We start from the raw sequence: 15,223 nt of genomic DNA, 5'->3' as shown, positions 1-15,223 counted from the left end.
TAAATAAAACCAGAAGTTCTAAACACATACACTATAAAAAAAATTACCTGTTAAAATGCTGGTGGCATTTGCATGCCTGATTTGACTTGCTGTACTTAGGTTTTAGCAGGCGCTGACACTACGTGGTGAGGTTTGGCTTGGCTTTGCTGAGACTGCCCCGTAGGTCAGCCTGTCCCTGGATACGGATGAAATCCCTCAATTTCTGAATGCTGGGGGTCCTGTCAGTGCGACTGGTGCTCCTGTCCAAGGACCATCAATGCTCCTATGGTACATAACCTTGCTGGCCATGGGGAGTCCAGGAGGCTCATTGGTTCACTAAGAAGCTCCAGGAGCAAGCTGGATGCTTGTGGTGCAAGTCTCAACATGAAAATGACCAACCAGAGCTGAAAGTACATAGAAGTTCCCGCCACATGGCAGTGGAGAGAGAGCTTAGAATCACAGAGTTGGAAGAGACCACAAGGGCCATCCAGTCCAAACCCCTGCCAAGCAGGAAACACCATCAAAGCATTCTTGACATATGCCTGTCAAGCCTCTGCTTAAAGACCTCCAAAGAAGGAGACTCCACCACACTCCTTGGTAGCAAATTCCACTGCCGAACAGCTCTTACTGTCAGGAAGTTCTTCCTAATGTTCTTCCTAAGGAAGTTCTTCCTAAGGAAGTTCTTCCTAAGCTTATCTCTTGGCCTCTCAGCGAATCGCCTGGCAGAGCTGTTGAGAGGGGTAAATCAACTGGCTCAGACCTCCCAATGGGCAGGGAGTTCCAAAGTACAATGCAGAACTGATTCCTTCCGTGTGCAGAACGGGTGTCATGTGGTACTTGTAAACGTGCCATTGCCATAGATCGGAGTTCTCTCTTGATTGTTGGAATCCGTGTATCATGAGAGACAAGGGAGTGCGCCTCTGGGGGCGAAGTCAAACTGCTGCATTAGCAGCACTGAAGTGACCTCCCTGGGGCGCAAGCCTGGGCAGTGTACATGGAGGTCCGGGGCTGCCAAGACGACAAGAAGTAGCAGAGCTTTCCTTCTCCTAGACGGGCTGCCTTCCCAGGCGGATGAGCCCCATCTGCCCCTCTCTGTTGATACAGAACCGCGACCAGTAAAGTCACACTGTTTGTTGCATATGTCAGGTGAAGACGGGGCCGATCATTCGTCAACAGCAAAGGTAATAGAAATGACTTTTTAAAGGAGTGACACTGATTGCGGCACGAGCCCTTACAGCAAAGAATGCCATGCAGGATTAATCCATTGCCAACTACTGTTCTATTCCATTAGCGCAGGCAATTGAGCTCTATTCTGAGTTCCTCCAACCCCAAAATTTTATATATTTGCAAGTTTATTACTGGTGAGACATTTTTATTCCGCCCCTCAAACGAGGTGGCATCTGTGATGCGTGCCTTCTGCGCCCCATTTAACTTCACAACCACCCTGCGTGGTAGGCCCAGCAAGAACAAACACAGCTATTCTGTTGTTTGTTTCATCCCGGTCTGGAGAAACACACCACCCACGGGACCTATTTTGACACATGTACAGCTGCCATTTAAAAACCCTCGACTGAACCATCTGGTACACTACCTGCCTGCAGACTGTCTCGCCAGAGTGGTGCATGCTCTGGTTATCTCCCGCTTGGACTACTGCAATGCGCTCTACGTGGGGCTACCTTTGAAGGTGACCCGGAAACTACAACTAATCCAGAATGCGGCAGCTAGACTGGTGACTGGGAGCGGCCGCCGAGACCACATAACACCGGTCTTGAAAGATCTACATTGGCTCCCAGTACATTTCCGAGCACAATTCAAAGTGTTGGTGCTGACCTTTAAAGCCCTAAATGGCCTCGGTCCAGTATACCTGAAGGAGCGTCTCCACCTCCATCGTTCTGCCCGGACACTGAGGTCCAGTACCGAGGGCCTTCTGGCTGTTCCCTCGTTGCGAGAAGCCAAGTTGCAGGGAACCAGGCAGAGGGCCTTCTCGGTGGTGGCGCCCGCCCTGTGGAACGCCCTCCCATCAGATGTCAAAGAAAAAAACAGATACCAGATTTTTAGCAGACATCTGAAGGCAGCCCTGTTTAGGGAGGCTTTTAAGGTTTAATAGATTATTTTATTTCATTTTTCTGTTGTAAGCCGCCCAGAGTGGCTGGGGAAACCCAGCCAGATGGGTGGGGTATAAATAATAAATTATTATTATTATTATTATTATTATTATTATTATTATTATTATGGAGCAAGCAAACAACCATTTTTGCGCATAGAAACTCTGGGATATTTGCAGCATAGCGGGACCCTGGTCTGTTGTATGTTTAGCACGATGTTTAAATCTAGGGCCCAGCTGGCAGCGCAATTGGTCCTTGGTGCCAAGACAATGGGCAGGTACCACCCAAAGGCCCAGCTGAGAATGTGCCTGGCAAGGGCTGAGGGTGTGGAGACCCCAATCTCTGGCAGAGTCTCCTCTGAAGCAACAAGCGAGTGATGTCACACACACACCCCAGAATGGCAGCTAGTAAAAAAATCAGAGAGAGAGAGACAATGGGATGCCAAGCGTTCCTTCCCCTCACCTCCTGCTTCCAGGAATCTGCATTGCTATTGTTCGAATTCTAAATTTGCTGCCAGGAACCCCAGTCCCCCCCTCTCTCCCCAGCTGTTCATTTCCCCCCATCCCCCACGGCCTTTGTGTCAATGTCCCCCTCTTGCGCCTTTCCGGAGTCTGCTTGCGCACTCTACATTTAAAGCACACACCCCAAAAATGCAATAACGGGAACTGTAGTTTCCCTCCCCCCGCAGAACTACAACTCCCAGACTGCACTTCCCGCAATTTAAAGCTATGTCCTTGAAATGTATGGTGTGTGTGCAGAGCCCAGTCCTCGCCCTTGAACCCCCCCCCCCAAAAAAAACATTTTTTTGGCTCATTCTTCGATGGATTTATCATTATCAATAATAAGTCAGTTGTTTAGTTGCTCGCTGAATACGACGTCTCCAAGCGTCTTGCAAAATGTGAAGAGCATTAAGCATAACCTAAAATCCTAGGGGTTGGAGGGGGGGGGGAAGAAAAATAACCTTAGAGGTCAAATCCAATAAAACAGCAGCATGCTTGATTTAAAAATAAATAAATAAATGTCCCCACCTTCCATTTGGCTGTTTCCCCCTTATCCTATGAAAAATAATCATAGAATAATAGAGTTGGAAGAGACCACAAGGGCCATCCAGTCCAACCCCCTGCCAAGCAGGAAACACCATCAAAGCATTCTTGACATATGACTGTCAAGCCTCCGCTTAAAGACCTCCAAAGAAGGAGACTCCCCCCCCACTCCTTGGCAGCAAATTCCACTGTCGAACAGCTCTTACTGTCAGGAAGTTCTTCCTAATGTTTAGGTGGTGGAATCTTCTTTCTTGTAGTTTGAATCCATTGCTCCGTGTCCGCTTCTCTGGAGCAGCAGAAAACAACCTTTCTCCCTCCTCTATATGACATCCTTTTATATATTTGAACATGGCTATCATATCACCCCTTAACCTTCTCTTCTCCAGGCTAAACATACCCAGCTCCCTAAGCCGTTCCTCATAAGGCATCGTTTCCAGGCCTTTGACCATTTTGGTTGCCCTCCTCTGGACACGTTCCAGCTTGGTCAGTATCCTTCTTGAACTGTGGTCCCCAGAACTGGACACAGTACTCCAGGTGAGGTCTGACCATAATAATTGCGACCGTGCATTAAAAGAGGGAGAGGGGTTTCCAAAGCAGAAGGAAAGTTTGAGAGAGGTGGATCGCAACATTCACAGAGGGTAAACCTTTTTTAAAAAATAAAATAAAATATTTTTTATTAGTTTTACAACAGAAACAACAAAAAAACAAACAGCACAATAAAACACAATAAAACACCATAACATAACAATAAAAAACACACACTCAAAAATCCAAATAAATAATCCTTTTCTCTTAGCATTGTATAAAGGGACTTCCTCGAGTTCCCTCTTTCTGCGTTTCATTTCTCCTTTATCTTTAGCAATTTCCAATTCATTGTTAAAAATTCCTTACAATTTCAGATCTCTCGTACATCTATTTACTTCACATAATTCCCAAATCCACTGTTTCTATACACTTCTAAATCTAATCTCAATATACAAGTTTAGCATTTTTTTAAAAATAAATTTTAAAATCTTTCCACTCTTCTTCTGTCGCTTCTTCTCCCCGGTCGCGAATTCTTACAGAGGGTTAACCTTGCCGCTGTTTTAGCTCTCTGCTTCTATAATATGCATCGGCGCAACGTCAATGATTGAGAACCTTAATAAACCGCTGATCACTGGGTGGAAGCTGCAAGTATTTAAGTATTTCTCAGCAAGGGCAAAAATGCAGAGGCACATCACAGCCATCCCCATTTAGGGTCCCCACAATATTTCATTATCTCTCGACCAACCACTCCGTGTCCACCCCCCCCTGATACTCCTCCTTTCCTCTGGCCGTTTATTTCCCCCCATTCTTTCCTCCCCCCTGAGCTCCTCCATAACTTGGCCCCCTCCCAGCAAATAACATCCCTTTAGCCAAACGAGAAGATGACATTACTGCTGTCCACAAGCCCGGCGTGCTTTATCTGCTTGATATTTTCGAAACAAGCACGGCGGGGCTAAAAGAGGCGAATGACAGTCGCATACGCCTTATACCAGTTTAGACAGTCGGATGGCTTCTTCCCAAAAGAAACCCCTGGGGGATTATCAGCCTGGTCCTTTCTGCTGGGCCCTTCTGCAGGCAAAGCAGCTGTTCCCCCCCCCCAGAGCCATTACCCATCTCAGGAGGGTGCTCTGGGTAGTGTTGGGTAGATCCTTCAGCTGGTGCCACCTGGATTACATGGCTTGATCTGTGGTCTGGGTGGTAGGGAGATGGCGCTGCTGCGTGGGCGCTGCCCTGCAGCATGGCGGGGAGATGGGCCAAGGTGGCTCACGACCCTGTCCGGACCCTGAGATTGTCGCAAGAGGCCCTCCTCTCCATGCCCCTCTGGGAGAGGTCTGGAGGGTGGCAACCAGAGCCTCTGCCCCACTGAGCTCCCAGTCTTCAAACTCTCCGCCAAACTGGCTTTCTCCCTAGTGGCAGCTTTCCCAAGGAGACCTGCCTGGTGCCAACCTTGCCATCGTTTTGCCACCAGGCAAAGACTTTTTTTAAAAAAAAAGTTGGGCAGTTCCAGGGATATGCTCTGCTACGGCTAAATCTGCATGTAAAAAACTTTTACATGGTTTTTATTTCACAGTTAAAAAAAACACCTTTGGTTACAAATCACTTTGGGACTTTGTTGAGCGCGAAAAGCGACACCAGTTGCCGGGGGTTTGCAAGAGGGGGAAGAGCTCTTGCGTTCGAATCCCGCTTGCAGCTTTCCCACTAACTAAAGGAACTGCCTGGTCATTGTGAAAACAGGATGCTGAACTAGAGGGCCCATTAGCCCAATCCGGCCGGCTCCTCTCATGTTCCTACGATGTGCTGTTTCGCTTTGCGGGCAGATTCATTGGCGGGGACCTAAGTTGCTTCTTGCCCGCCAACGTAACCCAGGTGCATTTTAGCGGTGGTCTGTGCTGGCTCTGTTGACATCCACACATGCCCCGAGTGCTAGCCTTGTCTTGGCCGCCATGCCACGCGGGTGACGCAGTGGTGCAATGGTGCCACGCTCCCTCCCGCTGACCTCTCGATCTTTTCCTGTCCTGTCGAGGCCTCTGCTCTATCCCGGCTCGGGAACAATAGCCAGGCGCATAGTGCCAGGGCGCGCCAGGAATCCCATTGTCTTCTCTCCAGCCCACAGTTTAGCCTTTGTTTCACCTGCCTATTGTTTTCAAAGGCGGAGGGGGGCATCTTGCCAGGGCCGCCCCCTCTTCCCCATCCCTCCCGTTAGCTGGGAACTCCCTTAAGCTGGTTCTCTCTCTCTCTCTCTTTTGGATGGCTTTCGTGCCAATTACATTCCCAGCTGGGCTCCTGGAACAACCTTTCTTATTATCCTCACAGCTGGAATTCTGGCTCCAAAAAGTCATCAGCGCCCATCAGGCAGGGGAGAGAAATGGCTCATTTGGGGGGAAGCCGGGAAAATTGGCTTGTCAGAAGTGTGAGCGTGCGTTAGAGACTGCTGAGTCCTGCGCTCAGATTTCAAAATGGGGACCATGAGGCCTAGTGGTTTGAGCAGAGAGTGCGAGGAGCGCTAAAGGCTAGGGGTCTTCAGGGGTCTGTTGGAAGGAAATTGGGGTGCCTAAGGGTAAAGGACGGGCGTCAGGAGCCAGGACTCCTGGGTCCTTTCCTCTCTCTTCTCTGACGGAACCAGCAAAGCCTGAAGAGCAAGTTCAGGAGGAGAGACGATTGGGCAGCAGGCCTTGTGGTTAGAGCAAGCTTGCGGTGATTCCTGCTTTTTTAGCTCAGCTTGGCATGGCGATGCAAATTCCTGAGATAAATTTTGCAGTTCGGGGCTGTGCTTCTCAAGCTCCCCTGCCCTCCGTGGGTCACTTGACAATGACATATTCCTGCCTGTTGTGGCAACTGGAATTGCTAGGCCCCGAACGACTTCTAATTGCGTCTTTATGGTCAGCTGAGCGATGCTCATGCGCCGCTGGTGTTCAGGGCGCACGGAGATGGATCCCTCTTCCCGGTTAGGAACCAGGTTAGGCGACAGGGTAGCTGGGTGTAGTGGTTAGAGTAGGAAAGGTGTTTATCCCTCCCGCTTCTGCGAGGGAAGCTGAGGTGGACGGGGCTGTGTGGAAAAAGGGAGCACCTTGGAGAGGCTATATTTGTGCCGTAAATTTGGACAGACAATGGACACATGGGAGCAGGGGGGGGGTCCCAGGCGAGAGACAAAGAAGGGAGCAGGTGCGAGGGGGAGGCCGGAGCCAATTCATAATCCGGGGCAGGGCACAGCGCCAGCGAACGGGGTGGGGTGGGGGGCACCGTGCCAGGAGCTGGCACCTTCCAGCCATTAACTCCATGGAGGCCTCCCTTCGGCGTTGTCTGTGGGCATTTTCCGCCCTCCTGGCTTTTGGCTTCCTTCCCTGCCATCTCTCGTTTCTGCCTTCCAGGACACGGCCTGCCAACCCCCCCCCCCAAATGCGGCATTCCCTCCCCAAATGTCAGGCCCTCGCCTCGCCTCTTCGCTTGCCGCCGGCCCCGCCTGGCCGTCACTCGATCCTGCGGGTGACGTCCGCCGATGGCCCCCCCTTGGCCCAGAACAAAAGGCAGGAATGGCATCGAGGCAGCGTGTGACCTTTGCGGCCGGCTCCTCTGGCGGCCCTTATATAGCAACCTTGCCACAAAGGCTCCTTATTATAGCCTCTCGTTGGGGAGACGGGAATAGAACCCAGGAGTCCTGCCTCCCAGCATGCCCTGGTCTCGATCCAGCGCCTCGGCTCTCCTCGAGGCCTGGGGGCAAAGGAGTCCAGGGTCCCAGCCGTCGCCTTGGCTAGGCTGTGGAAAAACCCAGATTCAGGCTCAAAGACGGGCTAAAAGGCCTAGGCCTTTTTTGGGGGGGGGTAGTAATGAAAAGCAGCTTTTGCGTTTTCAAACTTCTCACGTTGTTTAAAAACCAAGAAAGAGAGAACAAACAAAAAAAACCAGGCTCGGAAGCTCTTATGCGTGCGGCCCTCATGTGGTGGCAAAATGGCAAAGTTTAGCCACTCTGTGCATGCTCAGAAGTATACTCACCTTGCCTTTCCAGAACGGAGCCCCGGTGGTTTGAAACTGGCTCTGCAGCTAAGCCCAGGGAAGGCTGGGCTTAGCATAGATCCCAAGCTTTCCTCACAGCCCTGCAAATTCTGGATCCAAATTTTGAAATCTAAATCTTGTTGCATTTTGCAAAAAACGGAGGGGGGGGGAGGATGGAGAAGAATGTCAGTTCTGTTATCACTGTTTATATGTCATTACGGTGCAGCTCTAAGGGACGCGGGCGGCGCTGTGGGTTAAACCACAGAGCCTAGGGCTTGCCGATCAGAAGGTCGGCAGTTCGAATCCCCGCTAGGGGGTGAGCTCCCGTTGCTCGGTCCCTGCTCCTGCCAACCTACCGTAGCAGTGCGAAAGCACGTCAAAGTGCAAGTAGATAAATAGGTACCGCTCCGGCGGGAAGGTAAACGGCGTTTCCGTGCTTTCTCCACCTGAGTGAAAAAAGAGGAAAAGGAGAGTTTGTCCATTCAGGTAAACAACCCTCTGCTGCAGACCGAATGTGTGGCATTGCACAAGTTGTTTCTTTCGGCCTCAGTTCTCCAGCTGTAAAATGGGACTAGTGGTGCCATCTCCGTGAAAGTGAGAGCAAGACAGCTGCTACATGCGGGATTACGATCAAATCTGCTGCTAGCTGTGCTCTGCCTTCACAGTCGGAGGAAATAACGAGGAGAGGAGAAGGCTCTTGTGCCTGAATCCTGCTTGCGAGTTTTCCACAGGCATCTGGGTGGTATAGTTCAATTTTGTGGCTAGCTCAGCAGTGCTTTCACTGACTGGCAGCAGCTGCCCAGGGTTTCAAGCAGGGATCTCTGCCATTCTTCCCTGGAGATGTAGCAGGATTTGAATACGGGATCCTCTGCATGCAGAGCGAATGCTCTCATCACTGAGCTAGGGCAGCGTTCAACCTTCTCTGCCTCTTTTCCCCACCCCAAATCCCACTGCCTGGAAGCTGCTATTAGCCTCTCTGGGGGAAGAAATGAAGGACCTCTATCACGCCTGTGTTTCTCCCACTCCTGAGTGGGTTCGTGTGCGGGTGGAAGTTTCAAGCACTGCTTAATCTTCCAGGAGCAGCCCTTCTTTTGACCAAATCATGCCCCTCTGCAACAGCTTTCGTATAATAATTTTTAAAATTGGAAAATAGAGATCCCTCTCTCAATAGAAACCCTCTGACGATATTTTCCAGGGAACAAGTCTGGCCAGGGGAGAAATGGGCAAACTTCGTATCGAAATGGACACCTCCTCCCGTGATAATTCAGGCAGCGAAAGCACAATGTGGGGATATCTAAGAAAATGACAGCACTCGCCTTTGGTTTGCGCCTCCAAAAGGTGAGTCTCGGTTGACTGGCAAAAGACCTCAAGAGAAGGCAAAGGAAAGCTTCACCCGAGATGAGGCTCTCGTAATCGGCTTCACGTTGCCCAATTCTGTTTACCGGATCAAGGGAAGAACGGAGGATGGTGATGAGTTTTCAAGTGGGGTTCCTGAGCCCCGCTAAGCAACTCGGGGCTCTGGACATAAATCGGTTACATCTTCAAAACCCAGGGGTCAGCAAACATTTTCAGCAGGGGACTGGTCCACTGTCCCTCAGACCTTGTGGGGGCGGCGGACTATATTTTGGGGGTGGAAATGAACGAATTCCTATGCCCCACAAATAACCCAGAGATGCACTTTAAATAAAAGGATGCATTCTATTGATGTGAAAACACGCTGCTTCCCGGACCGTCCGCGGGGCGGATTTAGAAGGCGATTGGGCCGGATCCAGCCCCCAGGCCTTAGGTTGCTTACCCATGTTCAAAACCATCCCCAAACCCTCTGAGTTGCATCTCGGGGCTTGGGTTGCAGCGAAATCAACGGCACTTAATAACGCAACGCCTTGACGTAACATTTTCCTTTCTCTGGATTCTTCCCATTACGTTTCTGCAAGGTGGGGGAACAGTAAACTATGGCTAAGTTTTGTTTTTTTTGGTGGGTTTCAATAAACTATGGGTAAGGGTGTGCAAGAGATTACATGTGGGAACAGAGCGTTGGGGAGGGCAGTGGAATATTCCTAGGTTGCATCAAGTATGTGCCGCTTCTTTCTCTCATCTCCCCTGAGACCCCCTCCTCTCCCCCCACTGGAATCTCAACCCTGTTGTTCCAAGATATTTTGATGTCCCCCCTCCCCCTCCCCCTGAACCTGTTCTTATTCTTCATACCACAACAATGACGACTTGTTCCAATTGTTCCAGGGGAAGCACGATAGGATTGGGGTAGTGGGGAGGGAAGGGGGGGGAGAGAGGAATGGGTCTGTGTGCCCATATGAGGCCTGCTGGCGGGAGGGAGAGGGGGGAGAGGGGGTTTATAACCAGGGTCCTGGCCAAGCACCCAGCTTACAACCCCACCCATCTCGCGCTGGTCTCAGGTAAGGCCCAACGCCAGCTATTCCACATTGGACGTTTTGAGGGTTTGGGGGCAGCTAAGAAGGTATCATGTTTGCCGGTGGTTGGGCTCTGGCCATCCGGGCATGGGAAGATCTAGGGAGGGAGTTTGCACCCATGGAAGGGACACTGAGGGTCATCTAGTCCAACCCCCTGCAATGCAGGAATCCTTGGCCCAATATGGGGCTCGAACCCACGAACCTGAGATTAAGAGTCTTATGATCTACCACCTAATCTATCCTGGGGGCAGTGAATGAAATCCAAGCAGCCAGGTGTGCTTTCAATGTACCTGGTGGTTCATGGTTTTATTTTATTTTTGCACATTTGCAATGCAGGCAAATGGTAGAAGTTGACTTGCTGTCTTTATCTCCCACCTTTATCTCCCAAAGAGCTCAAGTTGGCATACCTAGTTCTTCTCCCCACCCCATTTTATTTGCCACAACAACCCTGCGAGGTAGGCGAGGCTGAGAGCTGGCGACTGGCCCAGGGTCACCCAGTCGTAAACTTCATGGGCTGAGCTTCGTGGATTTGAACCCTGGTCTCTCCCAGGTCTTAATCCTGACACTAGCGGCTCACAAGACAGTGGCTGGAATTGGGAATTGGCTGCGGTGTTTGCAAATATACACGGGTGTGTGTGTGTTTGTGCTGGGGTCTCTGTGCAAAATTGGGGCTTTGTGCATGTCCGTTGGTGGGTTGTGTGTTCGGAAAGAGATTTGCACGCACGTAACAAACAGTATGTGCAAATATGCACGTGTCCTAAGTGGGGCTTGTAAGGTTTGGACGCGGCTCTCAAAAATGTGTTGCACGAAGGGGCTCGGATTGGGTCCCATCCTCACGTTTTCGTGAGTGTGTAAGAATGTGAGTTTGTAGTGGTGAGTGTGCCTGGTTGTGCATTTCCAGCAAATTCAAGAAGTGTGTGTTAATTCTGCAAATCCTGAGATCTGAGAATTTCCCGTCCATCATTCGCCCGAATAACAGTGGTTAGACTATTAAATACCTCGTCCATCCTTTGAGAAAGGTTACATCCTGGGAATGGGTGAATTTTGAAGACAACACTCAACTCTTTCCTCCCCTGCCCTCAAGTATTTCCATTAGGTTGTGAATGCAAACAGACACCGGGAATCCCAAAACTAGAATTTCCCCTACCAGCTGAATATTAAAACTTCAAGTTCAAAATTTAGGCGTTGAAATCTTTCGGGATTTCTCTTGCCTACATGCGGCTTTGAGAATCGAGTGAGAATTTTCATGGGCCGTATGTTGAGAAACGAAGGACTTTCCTCCCGGGTTTGCTTCTGATGTAATAAACAGTGTGGCCCAAGGGAGAGAATTCTGGAAAGTTTTTATAATAACGAATCGTTGTTCCGTTTTGTGTGTGTGTGCTAGCTTGTTTCCCCTCTGGAAGGAAAACTGGTGAGCTGATTGTGTGGGTGCTTCTGCCTCGAGAACCCATAGCTGTTCAGCCTCCCCACCCCCCAGAAGCGGTTGTGCAAAATCACAGCCTTGGTGCGAGAGAAATTGCGCAGGGAGCCTGGCAATTTTCAGATTGCACGTAGTTGAGCTGTGGAACTCGCTGCCACAAGGCGTAGGTATGGCCGCAGCCTTACAAGTTTCTGATATGCATCTGGTTGGCTGCTATGAGAACAGGATGCTCGAGCAGATGGGCCTGTGTTCAGATCCAGCTTGGCTCATCTTATGCTCTTACCTAGGCAGCGCCACAGCACAGTGATGTGATTAGAGCATCACAGCTCAGTAACCAAGCACATGAGTCGCTGGCAGAAGATTCAGGGTTCCTTGGCATCTCCTCGCATCAAAACAATATTTTAACTCGGGTGACGGCTGGGAAAGCCTCTACTCGAGGTTCTTGACTCTTTTCAGACTAGGGATCTATCTAACTTTGGCCCAAAATTGCACGTGGGGACTGACGCTTGCAGGGCGGTACTGCTTCTGCCGTGACTCACTACAGGGCAGGCTGTAACCCAGGAGTGTAGCCTTTTGTCGGTAGTTTGCTGGACTACAAAGCCCATCATCCCCCGTCAGCATCTCCGGTGACCAGGGACGATGGGAGTTGTAGTCCAGCAACATCCGTTTCTTATGTCCGTATGCGGGCACGGGGCTAATTATACGTATTATTGCAGAATTGGGCATGAGATGCTCAGCTCGGTTCAGGTTTCCTCTCAGCCGCAAACCCTGTAGGGTGACCTTGGGGCAGTCTCCCTCTCCCTGCCCCAGCTTCCTAGGTTGACACACCTCGCAGGGTTGTTGTGGGATGATAAAATGTGCATGGAGAACTGTGTATGCTGCCCTGAGCTCCTCGGAGGAAGGCAAACTTTTCACAAAGGTTTGTTTGCAAGGGCAACATGTAAATATTTGCCCGTGGCTTTCGCTGCTCCAGACCCACCATTCTCAATTGTTCTTCTGCTCCCTCAGACAACATTGCCGCTCTCTATCCCTGGAGCCTCCTCCCTGCTGCTGGGGAGTCATCACTGGGGCTGGTGGGAGGCAGGGACGCAAGGCAGGAGGCCAGCAGTAGGTGGCGCCACAGCCAACAACCATCACAGCCAATGGTAGGCAGAGACGCTGAGTTTTAGTTCTGCCCTTGCCTTCTCCCCTGTTGAGTTCTACAAGGGGCAACACCAAGATGAAGGAGAAGGAAGCTGACAGGCAGGGTCACTCGCTCAACAGGGTATAAGCGAGAAGGGCTGGCTGATGGCAGACTGAGGTCAGTCAGAAAATCTGAGGTCACAAGATTGGGCAAGGTGCGAATTTAAAGGATTTAGTTCACATATTGGCTCAGGAATTGCAAATCAGGAAACTTCTCAAGAAAGTGCAAGCGGAAGAGAATTATAGATATCGTATACAGGTGAAACTCGGAAAATTAGAATATCGCCGAAAAGTGCATTTATTTCAGTAATGCAATTTAAAAGGTGGAGCCAATATATGAGATAGATGCATGACATGCAAAGCAAGATATGTCAAGCCTTTATTTGTTGTAATTGTAATTATTTGTCGTTAGGCGGGTCAATTATAAATGGAATGTAATTAATGAAATGTAATAGCGATGTTTATTTTTGTATTATTGTAACTGTTTGTTTTATTACTGTGGAATTTCCAAAAGAAAGCATTTGTAAAAATTAAAAGAAAAATAATACAGTAAGTTGCATTACTGAAATAAATGCACTTTTCGACGATATTCTAATTTTCCGAGTTTCACCTGTATGTTTGTGGTGGGCAGGGCATGGAGGATAAACATGCATATATTTTGTGTTTTTTACCTATAGTAATCCGGCCCCAGGTAGCCGATCTCCTGTGGAACCCTAAGAAAATAAAAAAGGTAAATATGGGGAGCTTCTGTCCAGGTGCAGTTGCTTCTGCGGGCAGGTGTTTTATTCACAGCTTGCTTTTAGCTGGCATCCAGATTGCAGCGTCTTCTAGGGTGAAGCACCAGACCTGTTTCTAAGGGTTTTTTGTTTTTTTTGAAAGCCCCAAAGAGGACAGAATACTTGCACAGGAGGCATACCGTTAAGCATGCCGCAGTCCTCCCAATGCCCACTTGGGGCAGCACCACCACAGCTTCCCTTATGGACAACATGGAGCCCCCCCCCCATGTGCATTTTTGAGAACTGCATATACCGGTATTGCATACCTCCTCCTCATGGGGTGATGGTCCACCGCCCCCCAGTGGCTGGTTGGCAAATTGCACCATCCCCAACTGTCCCAGGTGGCGCTGTGGGATAAACCACAGAGTCTAGGGCTTGCTGATCAGAAGGTCGGCGGTTTGAATCCCTGCAAGGGGGTGAGCTCCCGTTGCTTGGTCCCAGCTCCTGCCCACCTAGCAGTTTGAAAGCACATCAAAGTGCAAGTAGATAAATAGGGACCGCTCCGGCGGGAAGGTAAACGGCGTTTCTGCGTTGCTCTGGTTCGCCAGAAGCAGCTTTGTCATGCTGGCCACATGACCTGGAAACTGTCTGCGGACAAACGCCGGCTCCCTCGGCCTATAGAGCGAGATGAGCGCCGCAACCCCAGAGTCGGACACGACTGGACCTGATGGTCAGGGGCCCCTTTACCTTTACAACTGTCGGGCCTTGAAGCCCTGGGTTCGAAACCCACGAACCCTGGGCTCCTGCCACAGCTGTGAGGAAGCCGCTGCTTGCTGCATGGTTGTTATCCCTGGGAATGTTCCCCTTTCCAGCTCCAGCCATGTCTTCGGATGCCGAGATGGCCGACTTTGGCCCCGCAGCCCCTTACCTGCGCATGACGGAGAAGCAGAGGATCGAGGCGCAGAACCGGCCTTTCGACATGAAGAAGGACGTGTTTGTGCCGGACGAGAAGCTGGAGTTCGTCAAGGCCAAGATCACGTCCAGGGATGGTGGCAAAGTCACCGCAGACACAGAGACCGGCAAGGTGCTGTTTCTCTTGCTCTCAAGCCCATCCCATCATATCTCTTCTGCGTGTTGTGCTCCAAAACCTCCGGAACTCTGGCATTTTAAAAATGCCTCCCACCTTCCCACAACCACCTTCCTTTCTGCCTCATGCCGTGCCGCCATGATCTCTCCTCTGTCTTTTTATAAATGCTGTTCCTGCCACCCCCCTCCCCAGTGAGCCTAAGTGCTAGCTGTGATACCCTGACTGGGGGCTTCTAGTGGGGTTGCCCCTGTTCTCTCGAGTGGGCATCCCTGTCATGATACACACTTTTCTTCCAACAGGCTTCCCCCCCCCCAGCTGAATAAAATGGGCCTTTGCCACAAGCTTCTAGCCTTGCTTTTAAATGTACAGTGGTACCTTGGTTCCCGAACGGCTTAGCTGTCAAACAAATCAGCTCCCGAACGCCGCAAACCCGGAAGTGAGTGTTCCGGTTTGCAAACGTTTTTCGGAAGCCGAACGTCTGGCGCGGCTTCAGATTGAGTGCAGGAATCTCCGGCAGCCAATCGGAAGCCGCACCTCAGTTTTCAAACGGACTCCCGGAGCGGATTAAGTTCGAGAATCAAGGTACCACAGTATTTGTAATTTTGGGTTCTTTAACTGTTCGTTTTTACCTTGTGTGCAAATTGCCTTGAGACAACGGATGAGAACGATCGTTATCACTATTATTATTGTTTCAGTTTCTCTGGCTGCCCTTCATCTGAAGGTCACAGGGCGGTTTACAATATAAGGACA

The 15,223-nt window shown here is 50.3% G+C and overlaps 1 protein-coding gene across 2 annotated transcripts in view; it reads left to right on the top strand.

Annotated features, from left to right (window-relative positions):
• Nucleotides 1-15,223, top strand: part of LOC118095902 (myosin-7) — a 373,415-nt gene that overhangs the window by 322,395 nt on the left and 35,797 nt on the right. Inside the window, exons 1-3 of one of the 2 annotated variants that reach the window (XM_060281860.1) lie at nt 9,986-10,053; nt 13,348-13,400; nt 14,259-14,470. In XM_060281860.1, coding sequence (XP_060137843.1) covers nt 14,267-14,470 — 204 coding nt within the window. In that variant the 5' untranslated portion in view covers nt 9,986-10,053; nt 13,348-13,400; nt 14,259-14,266. Of the gene's footprint in view, nt 1-9,985; nt 10,054-13,347; nt 13,401-14,258; nt 14,471-15,223 lie in introns of those variants that run through there. The other variant, XM_060281861.1, reaches the window with a different exon arrangement.

This window comes from Zootoca vivipara, chromosome 13 (assembly GCF_963506605.1).
Source record: "Zootoca vivipara chromosome 13, rZooViv1.1, whole genome shotgun sequence".
NCBI lineage: Eukaryota > Metazoa > Chordata > Lepidosauria > Squamata > Lacertidae > Zootoca > Zootoca vivipara.
Note: the sequence above shows the minus strand (reverse complement) of the source record. Positions and strands in the feature narration are given on the sequence as shown.